Source organism: Hibiscus syriacus, unplaced genomic scaffold, assembly GCF_006381635.1.
Source record: "Hibiscus syriacus cultivar Baekdansim isolate YM2019G1 unplaced genomic scaffold, ASM638163v2 tig00110084_pilon, whole genome shotgun sequence".
NCBI lineage: Eukaryota > Viridiplantae > Streptophyta > Magnoliopsida > Malvales > Malvaceae > Hibiscus > Hibiscus syriacus.
Window position 1 is genome coordinate 13,274 of NW_024062589.1, and position 21,783 is coordinate 35,056.

Here is a 21,783-nt window from a genome sequence, read left to right on the forward strand (position 1 = left end):
CATTACCAATTGATCTGCAGTGTTCTCTTCTCTCGTTGCTAATTGAATACATTGGATGCCCTGCGGGAAATGGGAAGTCCAATAGAATCCCATTGCAGATGTACAAACATACGCAGACTTTCATTAACTTGTTAATGCTCTCACCAAATAGTGAGATAAAGAATCAAGCATATATTCTGGCAAGAGCAGCTATGTTGAGTACTGGTGCCTTTGACAGAAACCTGTCTGAAATTGATGCATGGTTCTTATTTTTGCCCAGTTATAGCAGAACTGAATCGCCTGTTGAGGTGCAAGCAGTAGAAGTGCTGCAGAGCCTCTCTGGAGTTGTTATCTCATTCTTAGGTGATGCAATTTCCACTATTGGGAATAATCTGTTCAAACATTGGGAGATTGTTAGGCAACATATATCCCACTTAAAAGGCTTTAAAGGTAACTAGTAATTCATTTGCTTTTGTTGACATTATATTGTTACATTTGCATACATAGTTTTGTAAATCGAATTTGTAGTTGCCAATAACAATTAACTAATTTTCTTTGCCCAGCTTTCCCTGTCTGGATGTCCTAGAATTGTATTTCTTTCCATTTTGAATACCCTATACTCCCTCTGTATTCCATTTTTTTTAATAAGAATTAGAGGTCTCATTAAAAAAAACCCTTCATAATTGCCGCAATACCTCAGGTATCGCAGCAAAAAGCAGAAGGAGGAAAAGAGTACCTCAAGTTTTATTAAAGTAAAAATAATGCGAGGTTATTTCTTACAAAAAAACATCCTGCTGACTACCCCTGAAAGATCCCAATGAACCTCCATCCTAACAACAAAACCTGAGATCAGCCAATCCCAGCTTTGGCTAGACCATCAGCCTCTACATTGGCAGACCTAGAAATAGCACGAAGAATTACTCCTCGCTCTACCACCCTATCTACTATATCTCTAACCACTGTAGCGTACAAAGTCGGGCAAGACGCAGGGTTCTTAATCTATTCAACACCGTTCTTGCAGTCGCTCTCTAAGATTAATTGCCCTTTGGAACTCCACTCCAAATTTGGTTTTCACAAGTTTTTATTTTTCTCTTTTTGTACTATTAAGGCATTAATAAGGTTGAATGTAAATCTGTTTTTTAATCTACATGAGTTGAGAAAAGATTTTGATTGTGGTCCAAGATTTTTCCTTTTCCTCGAAATTTGTGGTAAACAGTAGTATTATTTACTGAAGTCACTGTTTATGTTGTGCTGCTGCAGGTATATCACCTAACTTTGGCCCTCTCACTGTATGTGCCCTCGATAAGTGTCTGAAATTGCTCAATTCCTCATAAGTCAATGATATCCTTGTATGTGTGCAATACTTTGAAATATCTCTTGCAGACACAGGTACAGAATTTTGCAGTTTAACTAATGCTTGAAAACTGTCTATTTTTTACCACTGAAATTTGATAGGTAGATGCGGGATTATTCTCTGATTTAATTCAGTCAGTTTTGTCCAAGGGAATTGGTGATCGCCATTCCATGGTTTATGATACTGGGGATTTCTTATGTGAGTGGAGACCATTGAAAAGTTTGTTGTACTTCTCAAAAAATGCATTGTGTCAACAACCTCAGTACATCCTTTCAATTGACAAAACTGCCATTGCTACTGATTGTTCTTTTGCAAAGACACTTGATGAGGTGAAAAAAACTATTAGAAATGAGCATGGTGGTGAACTGGCTGGAATAGTTAAAGGCTTTTATTCTGCCATTGCTATGTGCTACACCAGAGGATCTATTAAAGAATTTTCCTTTGGTTAGGACTTTCTCTGAAGCTTGGAGTAGCTCTCCCTCTATTGTCATCAATAATATTTAGTGAGCAAAATTTTCTTGTTGGTCTTTCTAATTTATGGCCTGAAGTATTTTTCCCTGGTTTGGAATTGGCTATGATAATGATCCATCAAAAAGGCAACGGTGATGTTGAAGGAATGCCCTCTGACATTGATTTTGATACAATAGAATCAGCTGCGACAGCATTTAGTTTGTTTTTGAAGCAGATTCCCTTTCATGTGCTATTTTCTGCAGTTATAAGTATTGATACTCTTTATTTATCCGAGGACTCCAAAATTCAGGACTTGCTTTTGGCAATAAGGTCAGAATGCACTAGTGATTATGTCATTTCCTGTCTGCACATTGTATTATTTTGGTTTTATCATGTACGATTCTTTTATAGGAATAAACAGTTAAATGAACTGGAACGACTTTCTGATACATGTTTGATTCTTGTAAAGAACATGTTTTCTCGACTATTGACTTTAAAGCCTGAGTTTGAATGTTCAACAGATAGTGAGGTTCTTTTGTCAGCAGAAACAATAAGAGAAGTATCAAAAACCATCTTATGTCATCCTGAAGTGATGTCATCACTGAATTGTCCTATGAGTTGGAATAAGGAGGTTAGTCAGATGACAACAGGACTCGTATGGAATGATTTAGATACTTTTTTGAGTTTATATAGGCAAAGGCTTCATAAATTGGATCATCAAATTCTGGATCTGTTGACTGCCACTTTGGACTACTACTTGTCTGTTTCCAAAAGCCATTATTCTGTCATTGAAGATGGAGCAAAAAGGAAATTTCAAAGGGCTTTCAGTTCCTTGGTACAAGGGCTGTTTATGGACTTAAGGAACAGGTTTGATTTGTGTATTGCTAGTGGATATTCATTGCCACTTTTCTCATAATTTTGTGCTGTACATGCTCTGATTCAATCTATATCACCTTTTGAGCTTCTTGAATTGGGGCATTGGATGTTTAGTAGAATTGATGTGAATGAACTGACAGTTGAAAATGATCATGTAATGTCAGCTCTCTGTGTTGGTTTTTCAATTGTTGGTGGTGCTTTTGAAGTTCTCTCTGCTTATTTTCAGCAGCCTCTAATAAAGGGAGTACCATTTGATTTCTTATGGGAAGTGGAAGATAAGACTTTTGATGTTAATCTTTTGGAGGATATCTATGTTAAAGTTTGTAAACTTGCCTGTAATTTCAATTTGGATTTTGCTGATTCGTGTTTACTCAGATTTGTTAGTGCTGTGTATAGGCAAAAAAACATGCATAATCATGAACTGCATCCGTCAAGTGTAGCAATGTCAAGGGTTATAATCAGCACTCCTGTAGAAATGGTTGCTCACTGCATTTGTAGGACTAGCATTGTGAAAGCTAAATTGTTGCATCTTCTTATTGAGATGAGTCCCCTGCATTTGTCTATCTTTGGGAAATTATTTTTAAGCATCTTAAACAAAAATTTTCAGTCCAATGGCATTTTGATTGAAGAATTCTCTAGCTATGCCCTTTCATATCAGGATTATATGATGCTACTTCCGGCTGCTTTATCATTGCTAAATTCAGCTTTTGTGAAATTTGAGAAGCATTTTTTCCAGCACTTTAAAACTATACCATCTTTTTATTCGAGGATGTTGTTGGATGGTTTCATGCATTGGAAGAGTTTTGTGTCCGGAGATATATTTCAGGAGGAGTACAACGAGACCTTACCATCTTCTTCTGAAGAACTTTTTAATCTGGTTGATGGAAGTCTTCTTGGGAAATCAATTCATATGCTAAGATATCACTTTTTCTTAGCTGGAGATTATGTGAAACTGAAAAAGCGATTGGAGCTTTTTAATTCCATTTTTGCATATTCTGTTACACATGGAGAACTGATTGATTGCGATGTTGAAATGGATTTTAATTCAGTTAACAAGTCAATGAATCATATTAATGAAGTTATTGCCAAAATATCATTCTGCAGGATGCTGTTATTTCCAGAAGATGATAAAGTTCTGTTTATGGCCAAAGAAGCGGGTGAAGGCTTGAAAGAAGCCTCAGTAATACCAGTGTCTAATAAAGTGGACTCAGCAAGAATGCATTTTATGAATGCTTTAGTGGGTGCATGGAAATGGATGGTTAAGAAATTACCTTTAGTTCCTGGGCATTCGACATCAATATTAGCAAGTAATGGGGATTGCCAAGGCTTGTACAGATGTTCAGAAGCTTTCATCTTGAGAAATATTCTTCAACTGACCAGAAAAATGCATAGCCATCTAATTCAATTGCAATCTATTCCTTTTGTGGAGCAGTTGATGAGATCCACTCTCCTCCACAGATTTGAAGATCCCAATACACTGAGAATTCTAAGAAGCATTCTTTTATCGCTGTCAGAGGGAAATTTTTCGCGTGTTCTATGCCTTCAAATGTTGCTTGGTCACTCTCAGTTTGGCCCAATGATTCACTATCTCTCTAAACCATCTGTCTCAGAGATTGGTACATTTTTCAGGCCTATGTCCAGTATTCTAAGGTTGCTTGTTATCCCTCATATCCCTTCAGATATGGCAGATGGCAAGGATGACCAGGAAGCAACTGAAATGTGTAAGAAACAGTTAGAAATTCTTAAGTTACTTAGAATACTCCTTCAGTCTGGCACTAATCAGTATGGTTTTGATTCTGGAAATGATAATGGCATAAACCTTAAAGAATTGCATTTGTTGCTTTTATCTTCTTATGGTGCAACTCTTAGTGAAATTGACTTGGAGATAAACAGTTGATGAATGCGATTGAGTCTATACATTCGTCGGGAGGATCTGAATATATTAAAGAAATGGATTACCTTTGGGGCACGGCTGCAACGAAAGTAAAAAAAGAACACATGCTGGAGCACGGTGCTTCTACTGATGTCATGAATGATACTGAAACAGTTCAAGACGGTAGAAAAAATAAGTACAGGGAGAATATTATGGTTGACCCAAAAGTATGTGCTGCAACAGTGTTGCACTTCCCTTATGATAGAACTAGTAAAGAGCATTTATCCTTGAACAAGTCTCTAACTGATAATCATATGGATATGATTGAGGTACATCTTTAGTTACTGTGCTCCATGATTTTGAATTTTCTTCAGTTGCTCTAGTATCTGTATTGCTTGTTATGATCTTGCTATAACAATTATTATATTTTCACTTTTTGCAGCCATGTTCTCTTGGTGCTGGAAAAAATTTGCTATATGATCCTGTTTTTATCATGCACTTTTCAATTCATAGCTTATCAGCAGGCTATATTGAACCAGTTGAGTTCACTGGTCTAGGCTTGCTAGCTGTCGCATTTGCTAGTATGTCTTCTCGTGATGTTGGGATTCGAAAATTGGCAAATGAAGTTCTATAAAGATTCAAGATTTCACTGGAGGTACAAATGTTTTTTTGGTACCATTATCAATTTCTTTTTATTTTGTCGAAGGAGGAGTAATTGTCCTGAACAAAAACCAATTAAACTAGTCTGTGATATCCAAATCCTCCAATATCAGCAAGAAAAAGTGGTTCAGATTGCCTGGAGCTTGCTGGTATCTGGATTTGGGGTGTTTATATAAACTTTTATTGGCTAATCTTGCTACAAAAATATTTTACCTATCAATTTCTTTCTATTTTGTCGAAGGAGGAGTAATTGTCCTGAACAAAAACCAATTAAACAAGTCTGTGATATCCAAATCCTCCAATATCAGCAAGACAAAAGTGGTTCAGATTGCCTGGAGCTTGCTGGTATCTGGATTTGGGGTGTTTATATAAACTTTTATTGGCTAATCTTGCTACAAAAATATTTTACCTAGGATTTGGGAAAGTCCAACTGTCCAATGTTTTCAAGAGATCTTTTATGGGTTTGATGGAATTGGAAAGAGGGTGTCAAATCTCACACTCTTAGCTATTTGAATTCATGTCATTTACATGAAAAATCAGCAAGGTTGATTGAGCAATCTCCAAAGAAGCAAGTAAAATCTGCCATCTCATTTCCCTCTGATATCTCATATCTCCATGAGCACCTGCTTTTCAAGCCACCATCCTTGTTTAGTTTAAGCCTACCAGATCTTGTTGAACCGAATGGTGAAGGATTTCCTATCCGGGATCCTTTTGTGTCTTTTTGTTCAGACATTGTGAGCTGTTCTTTGTTAACTATTCCTATGGTCTCCCTTTTCACCATCCTTCTATTCCATTGTTTACTAAAAACTGCCCTATTCCTACACTTCTATACAAGGCATAACATATTTATTAACATAGGTATGCTCCATAAAGCAAGGATATCATCTCTTCTGCCAATGATATTAAAAACCCAATCAAGGCAAGATGCCAAGGATCTATCTGTAGGCATATCCTGGAATCCTCTTTTTCATGGACTTCAATCAAATATGCATTTTCTAAAGAAATCAACTCGCCAAAGTTCTCTGTATGGCTTTTTAACATGCCACCCCAGTAGTTGTAGAATAATTGTGTGTGTGTGTGTGTCATACAAATTGGTAATTGTATTTAGACGAGAACCTAAGCTGTTAATTGGCCTAGATACTGTTGATATGTTTTTATTATGTTTTTCTGATTAAATATTTTGTGTGTGTTTGCTAAATTGCACGGAATTTTTGGTAATGTAATATTTATCCAATGTCCAAATCAATTATTTCAGGGGTGTCAGAAGAAAAAAGATGTTATGCGACTTCGCCTGTTGTTGATTTATATTCAAAATGGAATAGAAGAGCCATGGCAAAGAATTCCTTCTGTTGTAGCCCTCTTTGCTGCAGAGATGTCCATGATTTTGTTGGACACTTTGCATGAGCATTATTCAACCTTAAATAAGCTTTTGATGAACACATCTAGGGTGAATATGAAGGTACTTATTCATCTCCTAGACAAGTTCTATAAAATGGGGAAAAAATCATCAAATTTCCTTCTTTAAATTGCTTTCTCCTTTCCGATTTACTATGTATGGTGACCAACTCTTTATATGGTTCATTTGTGTTTGCAGCAAATACCCCTGTTCCATGATTTTTTCCATAGCAATGCTGTTAACTATAGGGCGCAGGCTCTAGATACTTCGGCTAGCCTATGCTGGGCTTAATTTAGAGGATGCTCGGTTGTATATCAAGAGCTCTATTCTAGAGACTTTAATGAGTTTTTATGTTTCCCCTCTTTCAGATGTCGAGTCCAAAACAATAATTCTTCAGGTGATATTTAGGTTGTGTAGCTTCTTGTTTGTTTTACTATAAACTCTTGTATCATATAGATACTTGAAAATGTTCTAATGTGGGTGAATTTAGTTCCCTCTTTATTATATTGTCAGAGATACATGATATCTTATTTATTGTGATTCCATTACCTACGTATATAGCCTCTTTGAAAGAGCTTGAAAGGTTAAGAAAATATTGAAATAAATTTACTCTTATTATAATTGGTGCATATTTATGTTTCACACTAATAAATTTTTTTTGATAGGAATAGAAGGTCTCATTAAAAACCTCCTTCTTAGTATTCCTTTACCATAAGGCAAGAACCGACTAGCGGAAGGAAGAAAAGAGTACCTCAATATATTGATTATAAATGCATTACATAATACTTAAAATTGAGTAACCAAGTTGATGTATGCAAGTTTGATAGATGGTTATGGCAGTGAATTGTGTATTGCAAGTTTGATAATCGTGGTTCAGGGTTCTTAAAGTTTAGAGTGCATTAGCCATATGTGAGGAAATGAATACATTAGTGGGCAGTCCTTGAAGAACCTAAGTGTGGTGAAAGAAGAGGAAGAATTAGGTTTTGTATTGGTATGGTATTGGTTTGAATATCCAAATATGATATGACTATTTAATGGGGGAAATTGCAAAATGAGTAAAGTGGTTAGAGTTTGGGCTTGGGAAGAGACTAGAAAGGGAAAAAGCAAGGTGAAAATGAGCTGAAATATTACTCAAATGAAGATGTACATGTCTATATCATATTATCAGAATATCCTTAGCCCTTAAGATTAAGGTGGAGTTCTTTAGGTTCTCCAATAGGATTACTTGCATGCCAAAATTGCCGACATAGTATTCAGAAACATCTCAGGAAGGAAACATATATTTTCTGAAACATCCCATAATCTTAGATAGATTTTCATTCAATATCATTGAAGTTCAACAGTTATGGTCAATCTCAAAGGAACAAATTCTATGCTTTAAAAATGCAGATGCAACCCATATTTGTACTGTTGATGATTGGCTGCCGTATGAAGTAAGTTATTTCATTTTGTTTGCTTTGCAGATATTGAAAAAGTCTGTGCAGTTGCATAAAACGGCACATTATCTGGTTGAACGCTGCAGTCTGTTTCCATGGTTGTCATCTATTCTCTCAACCTATAGCAGTGTGCTACTTAGAGATGAAAAAAAATGTTTCTCAACTGAGTTGGCTGTGGTTATAGAGGTTATCTTCTTTTACTTCATTCTAAATTTTTTGCTATTCTTTAGATTCTACATACACACTCTGGATATGCTAAATGTTGAGTAGAATACATGTTAAGAACAATAATATTTTTCCATAGTTATGGTAGGACATTGTATGAATGCTGCTTGGATTTCATTGTCTCAAGTCTTACCATTACTTAAGATAATCCTGTTAGTACCGCTATTCATAGTTATATGACCTTTTGACGCAACATTTGCTCTCTGGATATGCTAAATGCTAACTCGAATGCTTTATTTACCGACTTTTTTTCCCAATTTTTTATTTAGATTGTCAGAGTGGTCATATCATCAAACAATATCGCTGAATGGTTGCAAAGCTGCGCCCTTGAACAGCTTATGTTACTTACATCTCATCTATATAAGCTTCTAGTCAGTGGCAAGAAGTTGATAAATGAAAACTCCGCTTTCAAGATTATCATATCAACTTTAAAGATTTCCCAGAAAAGGAAAATCTACCAACCTCATTTTACCCTATCACAAGAGGATTTATTCCAAATCTACGTAGCTGTTAGTGAAGATGACATTGGAAGATGTGCGAATGCCAAGCTCGCGCTTGAAGCAATACTTTTGAGCGGACCTTCTCTTGACATTTTCTGCATGGTTCTTTCCTTTCTCTCTTTCTCTATTTAGTTTCAGAGGAGTGTACACTATTATTCATCCAAGGGTTTATGAGTATCCTGATGGAGAACTTTATGTTACGATATAATTCCATTTGGATGTATTTTGCAGAATCAAGAGAAGCTCTCAAGTTTTCTGATTTGGGCTACTTCTATAGCTTTGAATTCCAACCCTAGAAATGCATTTCAGTGGGAAGAAGCTGGTCTCCATGTTCCACTTGTCTCGAGGGAAGCATCACAAGAGGAGTCCTTCACATCGAAACTTTTACGCTGGCTGACCGCTTCTATCATTCATGGGAAACTCTCTCGGAATACTAACAGTTCAACCTCCAAACTTTCAGCTCAATCTAACTTGAAAACTCTTCGGTCTCTGATGGAATATGTGGCAAAGGAGGATAAAGAAAACAACAAAAGAAGCTGTGACTTGGATGAGATGTTAGCAGCCCAAGTGTTTTATCTCCAGCAGTCTCTTGGCATAAATTGTAGTGTTCTTGCATCTGCTGTCTCTGCGCTCAGTCTCCTACTCCTTTCTGATGATTCCAAATTCACAGGTATATTAAAATCGACCGTCTTATCTATATCCCATTATGGGCTAAGGTGGGAATAGAGATCTGCATTAGGCTTTTGAAAAGAATCAATTAATCTAGTTAATGCTAGATATCATGAACTTTGAGACGGAAGGCGGGATGTTTAACATTCTTCTAGATTCATCTTGGCATTTTATAATGTTAATTTTCGTGATACTTATTCAGGTATGTATCATTTGTACTTAGATTGTAACCGCGCTTATAACTTAAAAAAAAGGAAACATATTCTTTTTGCTGTGTTTGTGTACTTATAACATTGAACTGAGCTGCAATACTGTTTTAACCGATCTATGGTTTTTGTTGTATCAGGATCGGATTTCATGCGCAGCTTTAGGACGTCGGTGATGACGCTATGTTCGAAGATACGCTGCCCTCCCGAGCTTAATCCAGCTTGGATATGGTATAAATGATCTCCCTCTCTCCATTCTTTTTAATCTTTTATGATTAATTATAGGGTAAACTATGTTAGTAGTCTCTCAACTTTTAGGACACTTGCATTTTGATCACTGAACTTTTAAAGAGTAAACTTTTAATTCGCGCACAACCATTAAAGGCAGCTGACATGGCTTGCCCACTTATCATTTTCTTTAATAAATTAATTCCTTTGAATAAGACGACGGTTAGTGGCGTCTGCCGATTGCTCTGACATGACATGCTCACATATTATTTTTCTTAATAAATTTTATCAAGGAAAATATGTGATTGGTTTTATTAAGAAAAAATCACTGTATGAACATGTCATGTCAGCGTGCCTGCTGTAACTAGGGAGCGATAAAAATGAAAGTGAATAAAAAATTAAGGGACTACAAAATTGCGTACAAACATGCATGCAGTATGTATTCCTAATGAAGTTCACTTATGAAAGAAAAAAACAAGTAAAATGCCATGTGGTGGTGTAGGTCATTTGAGGAGCCATGGGAGGATGATTCATGTCAACTCACCGAGTTGGCGAGGATTGATGAGCTTCGTGCCTGCCAATCATTGTTATTGACTCTCTCCAATGTGCTTCAGAGGAGGCCTTCAAAATTTCAGGGCTTATCACTGCATCTGCATGATGTGGACAACTCTGGTGTATTTAATTGGGAAACGGGTATTTTGACTTCTCAGTTGAATTAATGAAACTGATTACCCCCCCTTTTTCCTCTGTCTAATGGTCAATTGAATCTTTAATTGCTCCATTTTATTTGATATACATGTTCATCTCATAATTCAGGTTATTTAAGATTAATTATGAGTCATTATTTGATATACGCCTTGAAAATTTCTTATAATTGATGGCATTATAGACATGGTAATTTATATCAAAACGACGTCGTTTTGAATTCTTGAAGAAAAAAATTAAATGTAAACTAAAACAGCATTGTTTTGATTAAAATACGTCCCAACCCCATTAATTATTTAACGGCGGAGTGATAAAAAATTCAATGAGTAAATTGAAAAAAATTGAGTGCTATGAGTGAAAAGAGAGTAGAGTTGAGTTGAGTTACCAAACATGTAATTTACCAGTTTTGTTGATTAAAGGGTAATCAACTAATTTTTCTGAACATTGAGTACATAAGAGTCGCATCATTATTATTCTTTAACAACTATTAAACCAAAGATATATTTACCTCTATTCAAGCAAGTATTACTCTGCTCACCCGACCTTACATGGGCACGATTAGAGATGCACATAATTTAAATTCAATCCAGATCAGATAAAAATCAATTCGATTTTTTCACTAAATCAAAAAATCGGTTTATAAAAAAACCGGTTCGGATCATAACTGGTTTGGAGGGCCGGATGATGTAACTGGTGTAACCGGTTTCGGTTTGAAAAAACCGGTTTTTAATCCGGTAAAAAATTCGGTCATCCAATTTTTTAAACTCCATACTGGATTTTTAAACCCCAAACCGAATTTTTTTTCCGGATAAAAAACTGGTTTTTTATCTTGTTTTTTTCAAACCGATTTTTAATCCGGTAAAAAATCCGGTCGTCTAATTTTTTCTCAAACCGGTTATACTATCCGGTTTTAAAATATCCGATCCGGTTTAAAAAAAACAGATTTTTCCCAAATCCGGTTTCGAATATTTTTTACACAAAATCGGATATTCGAATTTTTTGTGCACCTCTAGTCACGAGTATAAAATTTCCCAATCTACCGTTGTGTAACTAGCTCCAGTTTTATTAAACACAAACATCCACTACAACTTGGAATTGCGTTTGCCTAGTGCCTAGCTAAGGTGGCTGTGGGATACACTGCCCTTTATCATTAGTGCTAGATCGTCTCTAACCTCAACCATTAATGCTAGATCGTCTCTAACCTCATAACCATTAATGCTAGATCGTCTCTAACCTCATAATCATTTTACCAAGATCTGAAACCATTCATAATTTCTTTTTATTCAAGATCATTCCTTGTTTAGTAATTACTATTAAAAATAATTAAATTTTATTTTGGAAGACAAGTTTAAACTCGAAAAATTACTTAATCAGATTTTGGAATCTGATCCATTTGTTATTATATTAAACATTAGTTTTATAAGATTCAAGTTTAAAGAATCCAAATCCAGCAGTGTATAGATCCTGCTGCAAAACACACCACATTCTGTCATCAAATCTGAAACTTTCTGCACCATATGGTCCATATATTTGAACATCATTCACTCAAACAAAAACAAATTAAAATTTCCAGACGTAAGAAAACAAAACAAAATTTGCGACCAACAGCCTCGTTTCAGGAACATATATATATATATATATGTAGTTATTTACCCATAAATCTAAACTTCATGTGAAAGTGGCACATTCATTATTTACACAACCTCAAGTGCTGTACAATGCACATCGAGCAAATCTTCTGTCAACATCGATGCCCTCGGTTTTGTTAACTGGCTGCCGGAACATCCCACTGGCAAGGACTGTGTCGCTGTATTCCTTTCGCACGATTTTAGCCACTTGGCTTGCATGTATCCTTGTTTCCTCCAAGGCCCCGTATGCATTTTATTTTCCTTCATGCATTTCTTGGCGGCCGAAAACAAGATTTTGATTACATTGCTTAATCTCTCTACTTTACCCACGAAAACTTCCTGTAATCGTTGCACTAAACGACTGTAATCTTCACTTGCTCTCGCGATCTCAAGCTCTGCCCTGAAATTCAACTCTTTGATCACCCTTACTTCCTCTTTTCTCGAATTCTCTATCACATCCAAAAACCTATGGTTCCCTGTACAAATATTAAACCATAAATTCAGTTGAGACCCACCAAGAGAAAGCAACGTAATTGATGTTGTAATATTATATACATCATACAAGGTAAGATCCTATCGCGCCATGTTTTATACTGATTTATAATCATTGGATTAAGAGAGATTAATGATCGAGATATGTTATGTAACGGTGGGGAACCCATTTTCACACATAAATTTGTGTAGGATTCGAACCCAAAAATCTATAAAAGGATTGGTATACAGAAAGAAATAGATACATGAAGGATATCCGGATAGCTTCGCCATTTAGTCATGCAAATGGCGCTGTTGAAACCGGCATTTTGGAGCCGACTAGCAACCTCTCTCATGAGACAAATCCGACAATCCTCCACCATTGATGATTTCCCACAACCGCAAGCTGTACTTTCCCTCTGAACATCTTTCAAAGCTTCTTTCGTGGCGTTCCGAATTCTCAATTCTACAGAGTTGGTCCTGAACAATGTTTGCTGCAAAGCCTGGTGCTGGCTCTCCCAAAAACTCTTGCTATTTTCATTGCTTGCTTCATCGTTCTCTTTCTCATCATCATCATCATCGTCACCGCGATCTACGGTTCTATCGTTATTGCCTCGAAATCTATCTCCGTCGCAGTTTCCCTGTATTCCCAAGTCACTGTCCTCGAGAAACCCGACATATCGGACCCAAACGAATCGTGTTGCTCCTGAAACTTGAATTCCAGGTGACAACCATACACTAATTCCGGTGATTGATGGGAACCTAGTTGCAATGGCGACCATCGGATTTTTTCGCCTTATGCATGTGATTTATTTCAAATGATATCCTCTAATAATTGATATCATTTTTTTAAAATATGTAACAATTTTAGATAACTTTATGTATATGCATTTAATTTCAACAATTGATATTGTATAAAATTTACTATACTTTGATATATTAAATTTCATATGCTATTAACATGTTTGTTCATTTTTGTTGAAATTCAATTTTTTTTAAGTGTTATGCTTTTAAAATCAAATTTTTGTTTGAAATGCTATTTTTTAGGGGAGTTTTGATTTTTCAAATGATTTTGTACTAAAATTTACTACTTATTCTCCATTGTTACTTTTGAATTTTAAAATTAAATTATTTTTATATAACAAAAAAGAATAGATGTATAGTTTGAAAAATTCAATTTCTCAATGAAAAAGGGAAACTTTAACACTTTCAAAAACGTCTCTTTTTCATTAAATATTTTATTAAAAAGGAATTTTGTCAAAAATAAATTTTCAAATGTTTTGTTATATTAAAAATGGGGAGATTGTTGAACCATGTTTTATAATATTTTAATGTGACAAACTAAGGTAAAATATTTTTGGACTTGAATTGAATTTATTCAAAGTTTTCAAAAATAATTTAAAGTTCATTAAAAGTGAATTTAAGCACAAAACTAATTTTCAAAGTACGTAGTACTAATACTGTTCTTACAATATCGATATTATATAAACAATACTAATATTGTTCATGTGGTACTGATATCCTAGGTAAGAGAGGTATCGATACTCTCTAGGTAATATCGATACTACCAGCTTGCTCAAATTTCAGAATACAAAATAGGTATCGATACCCAAAGGAGTACCGATACTACTTTACATAGTAGTATCGATATCATGAAGGATAATATCAATACCGTTAGGCCCAACAGCTAGTAACGGCTAGTTTTATTTAAATATTACAAAGATAGTATCGATACTCCCTATATATCGATACCCTCTGTATTGGACAGTTTTATTTTACAGAGAAAACATTCTCAATGGCTCCAAATCACTTTTAACGATCAGAAACGACCACAAACACATTACAATATATAAATACAAGTTCAAGACACTTGAAAATAGGTTAAAACACCTATCCACACAATCAAGCACAAGAGAAAAACTTTTCACTCTTTATTTTTATTCTCTTATAAATATTTTGTTCTTGTCAGCTTTACTTTGTAAACATCATACCTTGTACATGTTTTATTGTTTACTTCTTTTATTCTTTGTAAAAGGGTTTTGGTTCTAGCTCTCTGTTTTAAAAATCGGATCGGACCGGCCGGTTCAACCGGGAACCGTTGCCTAGTCCGGTTCAATCTAAACCGGTTGAACCGCTACTAGTGAACCGGCCAGAACCGCTGAACCGTTCGAACCGGATCGACTGAAAACCGGAAAAAACCTGAAATTTTTTTTTTAAAAAAAAATAAACCAAACGTCGTTTGTTAAACGAGCCAAGTCGAACTCGAGTATTGCTGAGCTCGACTCGAACTTGAAAACTTTAAAAGTAAGCTCAACTCCACTCAAACTCACAAGTTAAAAATTATCAAGTTCAACTCGAACTCGAAATATAATATTGAAACTTGAACTCAAAAAGGCTTGAACTAAAAAAAAATTAGAAGCTCAATTAAAGCCTAAAATTCGAGCTTGATTGAAGTGAAAGAATAGTTCACTCAATGCTCACCAAAATGCTCCATGATTTTGAATGTCAAATTATCTTTATTATTTATAGAAGTTAGTTGTGATGCTCTTCTATGTTTCTTAGTAATGTGGGATTGTTTTGTTCTCATATTTTTACTCTTTAGACTTTTGGGATGCTCTTCTATGTTTCTTAGCCATGTGAGATTGTTTTTTTAAAAAAAAATAAACCAAACAATATCATTTTGTTATGATTTTTTTAACCCCAATTTTATTTTTTAATTATAGTTATATAATTATATTTATTATTTAATATATTTTACCTTAAATATTATGTTGTAGTTAATTTGAATCATTTTGTTTCACTTGATTTTATGATTTTTAATTTATATATATTATGACTTGCTTTGAATATGACTTGTGATATAAAAAATTATTTTTTATTAAATATTTTTAGTATTTTTATTTAATTTTTTAAATAATTATGACATCGTCCGGTTCTTCCGACCGGTCGGACCGATTCGACCGGTTGAACCAGTGAACAGGTAGCATGGCCGGTTCGCTAACCGGTCCGGTTCTGAAAACCATGTTCTAACTAACCCTTTAAAAAATTAGGGAGTTTGTAAATTTTATCTCTTTGTCATTGAAAAATAAATAATAAATTAGTGAATTTATTGAAAAATCCTAAGTAAGGAGCTTAGATAATGGATGTAGAATTTAATTAAGAAAATTAAACCACTATAAATCTTTGTACAATAATTTTATATCTCTTTAATTCTCCTTACTCCTTAAAATTCTAAAAAAAAAAATCAATTCACCCCTCTATACATTTTTTTTTTTTGATTGTCAAATTTTAGCTTCACAAATTCCAACAACTAATCAAGTTGGCTGACTTTTGTTCTTTTCTCTAAAATTTCGAAAAGTTAATCTATAAATAGGAAGAGATATATAAGGCTGATAATAGGTGTGATCAAACTAAGGTTTTTATCAAATAGAATTTAATAGTCGATTTAAATATAATTTTTTTTGATGAAATAAAGATTTAAATGAGAAATAAAGAAAAAGTATCCTATAAATGATCTCTATATAACAAAAAGGGTAAATTACACGGGTGACCATCAAGCTATGATCATCAACTATTTTAACCACCAACATTTAAAAGCGATCAAACAAACGACCAAACTATTTAAATGGTTCAATTAAGCCATTGGTCGTTACTTTTTAATAGAGCTGATAACGTGACCGTTGATAAAATTGGTATAATTATATATTTGGTCCTTGATATTCATACATTCTATCAATTTAATCATTATTTTAATTCAATTAAAATAAATTTAGTCATCTAATCTAGATGTGGCACGTGTCACTATATGATTAGAGGGTAAATTTAATTTATTTTAATTAAATAAAACAAATTAAACATTTAAATGATCTTGGGGGGTGGGGGGTGGGGGGAGATTCATGGACCTTAAAAGTCTCTAGGCAGGCCTTTGCCACAAGATAAAAAAACCCACGTTGAAAATTGCACAACATTTTATATATATTGTTCAAGGTTATTTCACACACACAGATATTAAATTATTAAAACAAATCTAACAAATAAATATATTATATTATATATATTAAATTATAATTAATTTAATATTTAAAAATGAGAATAAGTTTAATATATAATTAATTTCTGTTAGGGTGATATTTGTGTAAAAATGACAACTTCATCTATTTATTTATTTTTGATATTATTTTTAACAACAGTTAATAGTGTTTATTGATTTTTAAAATTAATTGTTTAAAAATATTAAAATATTCAAATAAAATTTTAATTATAATTGAGAGATCAAATGAATTATTATTCATTTTTTTAAAAATAAATAAAAATGAATTAAAAATAAATAAAATTCAATAAAAATATAATGTAAAGCTAAAAAATATCACATATTTATTTAACATATTCTTTCTAATATTAATTTTAAAAAATATTAAATAAATATTAAATTTTAATTTTTAATTTTATTAAAAATGAATAAACATTATTAATTGTTGTTAAAAAATAATAATTAATGAATAATAATTCATTTGATACCTCAATTGTAATTAAAAGTTTATTTTAATATTTTTTTATATTTTTAAACAATTAATTTTAAAATACTCTATTCTCGAGACCTAAAGTCAAGTTATGATTGTTAAACAGTCGTAGGTGTGGAAAGCTACAGGGATCGAATGAAAATTTAATCGTAAAAAGTCAATAACTTAAAATTGTCTAATTGTTGTCTAAATATCAACTCAATTGTACCACGAATAAACATTAGATCAAAGAGTTGATCTTTTATGCTCAATCTTCATAAAAATTGTTTTGTCTCATCATTTTTTCCCGCGTATGAGTTCCTTTCTTTTTATAACATTCATGCAAAAGAATATATGTATTGTGTAATTTCATACAAAAATCAAAATTTGTCGAGTTATAAAATAATTTGTAAAAAATATTTTAAAGTATTTTAAAATATGAATAATTTTATAAAAGTTTTATAACTATTATTTCTTTTACAAAATGATGATAATGATGATAATAATAATAAATATTTTATAATTTAAAAAATAATAAATTTTATATATTTTTAAAAATTTTATTGACTTTTAAAATTAATTATTTAAAAATATAAAAAAATATTAAAATAAAATTTTAATTATAATTGAGGGATCAAATGAATTATTATTCATTAATTATTTTTCTTAAAACAATAGTTAATAATGTTTATTCATTTTAATAAATTAAAATTTAATATTTATTTAATATTTAATATTTTATATTTTTTAAAATTAATATTAGAAAGAATATTTTAAATAAAGAGGTGATATTTTTTAGTTTTACACTATATTTTTATTGAATTTTATTCATTTATAATTCTTTTTTATTATATTTTTATTTATTTTTATTGAATAATAATTCATTTGATATCTTAATTGTAATTAAAAATTTATTTTAATATTTTTAAATAATTAATTTAAAAAGTCAATAAATATTATTAAATGTTGTTAAAAATAATATCAAAAATAAATAAATAAATAAAATTGACGTTTTTACATAAATATCACCCTAAAAGAAATTAATTACATATTTGGCATCAGTTTAAAATTATTTACAAAATTAACGCTCAAATTTTTTTCACATTTAACAAGACGCGTTGCAGGGGCGAATCTTACCCCACGTGGCGTAAAGCGAGGTGTAGGGGTGTACCTTACTGCAAAGAGTGTTAGATCAAAAAATATAATTTGAATGGTGCCTGACAGAGGAAAAATAAAATCAAATGGTGATATATCGGGAAAACCCCCAAAAACTATAATTGGATTATAATTAATTAATTATTTAGATTAAATGGGCTGCATAATTGTTAATGAGAATTTGTACGTACTTATTTTGACAGTCATAGAGGAAATCTGACTGTCGGCAGCACTTAAAATCCTACACGTGTTTCTACAAAGAACAAGCAGATTATTTAATGTCTCAAAGTGGACCCCACAATAAATTCTTATCTTCTACCAAGCCAACTTGGCAGGATCTTCCACACGACGAAAATAGTAAGGGTAATGGTATAATTATAACTTGGTCTCTATATTATTCTAAACATTTTACTTTGGTCACTATATCTTAATTCAACTTAATTCGGTCCTCATCTCGAAGAATTTTATTAATAAATCCAAATTGACAGAACCATTAAGTTTTACCCTTTCAGTATTGATGTTATTGTATTCTTTTATTATTATTTAGTCATATAATTATTACTACATAAAAATCTAATCGATCATATTTAATTAATAATAAATTATATATTAATTAAATATTTAAAATTTGATTTAGAAAAATTATAATTAATCACCTTAAGGAAACAATGATGTTGTTATCAATTTGAATTCATCTAATGATTTCAGTGGTTAAGAAGAACGTTATTCTCTTTAAATGTTATAAATTTAAACAAATATATTTGTAGAGTTTTTGACAACTACATCTATAAGATATATATACATTGTCTATGATTAAAAAAATTATGAAATTATATTAATTTGTAAACACAATAAACTATTCAAGAAAAATGTTGTATCAATACCTATTTTTTTTCATAAAACTCAATTTGACTATACTCATAATAGGTATTGATCAAATTATGCTAAATTTAAACAAGATCAAGTTATATATTTTATATAATATAAGGATAGAAACATAATTAAACCTCAAATAAGTCACCGATAAAAGTAAGAAAAATCCTATCCTGCTTTCTTTTTCCTTTTTCCTTTTTCCTTTTTCATCTTCTTCTCCTACTCCTTCAACGCTTCCTGAAACAAACTTGGAGTTAGTGTTCGATTCCACTGCAACCATGCATATTTTAACAAATCCTTAAAAATCTTCCGTCCGGTCGAATTTCAAAGGAAAAAAGAACACTAAAACCCCACCAAAAAATGTCAACAAGAACATCATCGCCGCCGTCGTCTGCGTTTATGCTGATCTGTCTCCTCCACTCGGTCATCGCCCTATCAAGCGGCGCCCTCATGATGTTCCGCATGAAGGAAATCTACACCTTCACCCACGGCATGGAGACCGCCACGAAGCTCCTCGGGTCCACCCCGCACGACCAGCTCTTGATCCGGACCTCCGATTCCTTCTCGGGTCTGCTCCTTTTCGCCATCGGGCTGTTGCTGTTCATGGTCTCCTTCGTGGAAGACATGGATTTCCAGTCGTTCTTCGCCAAAGGCTGCATCTTTTTGCACGTTTTCATGGCCGTGTGGCGGTTCTGGTTCGAGAGAAGAGTGGAGGCTTTGGCTTGGGACTCGGCTAGGCAAACAGTGGGTGATATTTTACTGTCTCTTTCCTGGGTTTTCTTTTTGGTTTCCTGTTGGGGAGAAAAATACGATTAAAATTTACAGTTTGGAAGGTGTATATTTTTGTGAATTAGCAACTTGGGTCCTTTAAAAATGTAAATTCCAACTTTCTTGTGAAATATATATATATATTAGATTGTAAAGTTTCAATTTTTTGTTCTTTCTTGCTGTTATTTTGGGGCAAGGATTTGTTCAGAAATTTAGAGTTCTGCAGAAACATGATTTGATTCTGCCAAAAAGACAAGACCTGCTTCATATGTGAAAGTGAGAGATCATGGTTGCTGTAAAAGGAAGAGCAAGAAGCTCCCATGGTACTTGATTTTAGATATTCTTATTTTAAATAACTCAAGTTTTTTCTGGTAAGAATTATCCTCTAATGTTATCCACAAGTATCACTTTCACCTCACTTAATCTAAACTGGTGATATGACACTTGGGGGAAGATCACACGCTACATTTTGATGGTGCCACATGATAAATTTTTTTTAAAAATCAAATATTTATAAAAAAGCCTGTTCAGTTTGTAAAGAGAAAATTTTGAAGTATTATTCTTCTAATATTAAAATTCCCTACATGTGGGTGACTTACGTAATTAATATTCAGCACTATACTACATTTAACTCATGAGATTTAACATACTCATATTCTATAAATTATATCATGAAAATGATTCTGATTATTTTTTTGGGTAAATCTTAAATTTAATCCTATTTTTATTTAGATAGGAGGGGAAAAAAGGAAGAAGAGTGCTATTACTTTTAATAAATTAAAACTCATGACATAAAGTAATATAAGAGAATAAATATGAGTTATAACACCATAAACTAGTACGATACAACGTCGACCGATTCGATTGCTACACGGAATCACTAAAGTGGTTGGCCAAAATTTTTCCCATCTCTCTTACTTTAAAACGACCATGTTACTAACCTTTTTCGTAATAAAATCAACCATTAATTATAATTGAAAACTTTACATCAGGGAACTCCCAAATAAATATTTACATTAAAACATATACATACCAACTCTTAAATAAGCTTATGACTCAACTTTACAACAGGGTTTATAAATATACGTGTCTTTCAAAAAACTTGAAATGTACTCTGATATGCTCTTGGTTTGGACCTCAGTCGCTCTAAGGCTTCCTTAAATGCTCCACCTAATCTGTGTAAGGAAACAAATTCCAAACACTGAGTTAACTAGCTCAGTGACACACTAACAACTAAAACATACTAAAAGTGCTTCACTGAAAGGCTCAAGCTATCAAGTCTACTGCATTAATGAGTATACTTGTATACTCACTCTCTACTCTATGGTAAACATCATGAAACAACTGAATGTTCTACATCTCGGAGCTCCACACGCCCTTATTGTAATACCCCAAATCCAGGATCAATAGTTCAGGTCAACCGAGACCCATAAATTGAGCCCATTAGATCTCCTAGATTAGTTTGGACCAATTCAAAAGGGTATTGGGCTTAAATTTGGCCCAAGAGTATTAGAGAAGTGATGATTTTAAAAGTGAGTTAGAATGAGAGGAACCAAAAGTGTAGTTTACCCAAAGCTTATTTTAAAGAATTAAAACCCCTTATTTAGATGGATTTCACGTGAACCTTCCAAACCCAAAATATATTTCTTCCCAAGGTTAAGAAAATGTGAGAGCTTTTGAGATTCCAAGAAAAATTAGAGTTAACCAAGGTAAGAGCCTTAATCTCCTTCTCTTAAGCTTTAATTTAAGCCCTAAATCTTAGGTTTTGGGTAAGGATTTAGAAAAGTTTTTGGGAGTTGAAAGAAATGAAGTGTTTTAAGCTTGTTTTTGGG

General features: G+C 32.9%; 3 protein-coding genes across 5 annotated transcripts; 2 read left to right on the forward strand and 1 right to left on the reverse strand.

The window, feature by feature from the left end:
* The first annotated feature begins 1,299 nt into the window (after positions 1-1,299).
* Positions 1,300-10,585, forward strand: LOC120214648. Of its 2 annotated transcripts, XM_039212486.1 has the most exons (10): positions 1,300-1,368; positions 1,435-4,861; positions 4,975-5,187; positions 6,448-6,651; positions 6,787-6,985; positions 8,052-8,210; positions 8,519-8,851; positions 8,981-9,419; positions 9,765-9,855; positions 10,355-10,585. In XM_039212486.1, exons 5-10 carry the CDS (start codon positions 6,929-6,931, stop codon positions 10,569-10,571), a joined length of 1,296 nt encoding a protein of 431 aa, XP_039068417.1. In that variant the 5' UTR covers positions 1,300-1,368; positions 1,435-4,861; positions 4,975-5,187; positions 6,448-6,651; positions 6,787-6,928; the 3' UTR covers positions 10,572-10,585. The 2 variants fall into 2 exon arrangements, 1 of the variants encoding a protein (XP_039068417.1); XR_005524892.1 differs by lacking the exons at positions 8,052-8,210; positions 8,519-8,851; positions 8,981-9,419; positions 9,765-9,855; positions 10,355-10,585 and having other exon boundaries at positions 6,467-6,651; positions 6,787-6,918.
* A 179-nt stretch (positions 10,586-10,764) lies between these two features.
* Positions 10,765-20,113, forward strand: LOC120214651. 2 transcript variants are annotated; one of them, XM_039212491.1, is made up of 2 exons: positions 10,765-10,769; positions 19,555-20,113. In XM_039212491.1, exon 2 carries the CDS (start codon positions 19,583-19,585, stop codon positions 19,997-19,999), a length of 417 nt encoding a protein of 138 aa, XP_039068422.1. In that variant the 5' UTR covers positions 10,765-10,769; positions 19,555-19,582; the 3' UTR covers positions 20,000-20,113. The 2 variants fall into 2 exon arrangements, with proteins under 2 accessions (XP_039068422.1, XP_039068421.1); XM_039212490.1 differs by lacking the exon at positions 10,765-10,769 and having other exon boundaries at positions 19,348-20,113.
* On the reverse strand, positions 12,252-13,438 carry LOC120214656. Its single transcript, XM_039212495.1, has 2 exons — positions 12,907-13,438; positions 12,252-12,661 (listed from the first exon to the last, which is right to left on the reverse strand). The coding sequence occupies exons 1-2, from the start codon at positions 13,436-13,438 to the stop codon at positions 12,252-12,254; spliced, it is 942 nt and encodes a 313-aa protein (XP_039068426.1).
* Positions 20,114-21,783: the final 1,670 nt, after the last annotated feature.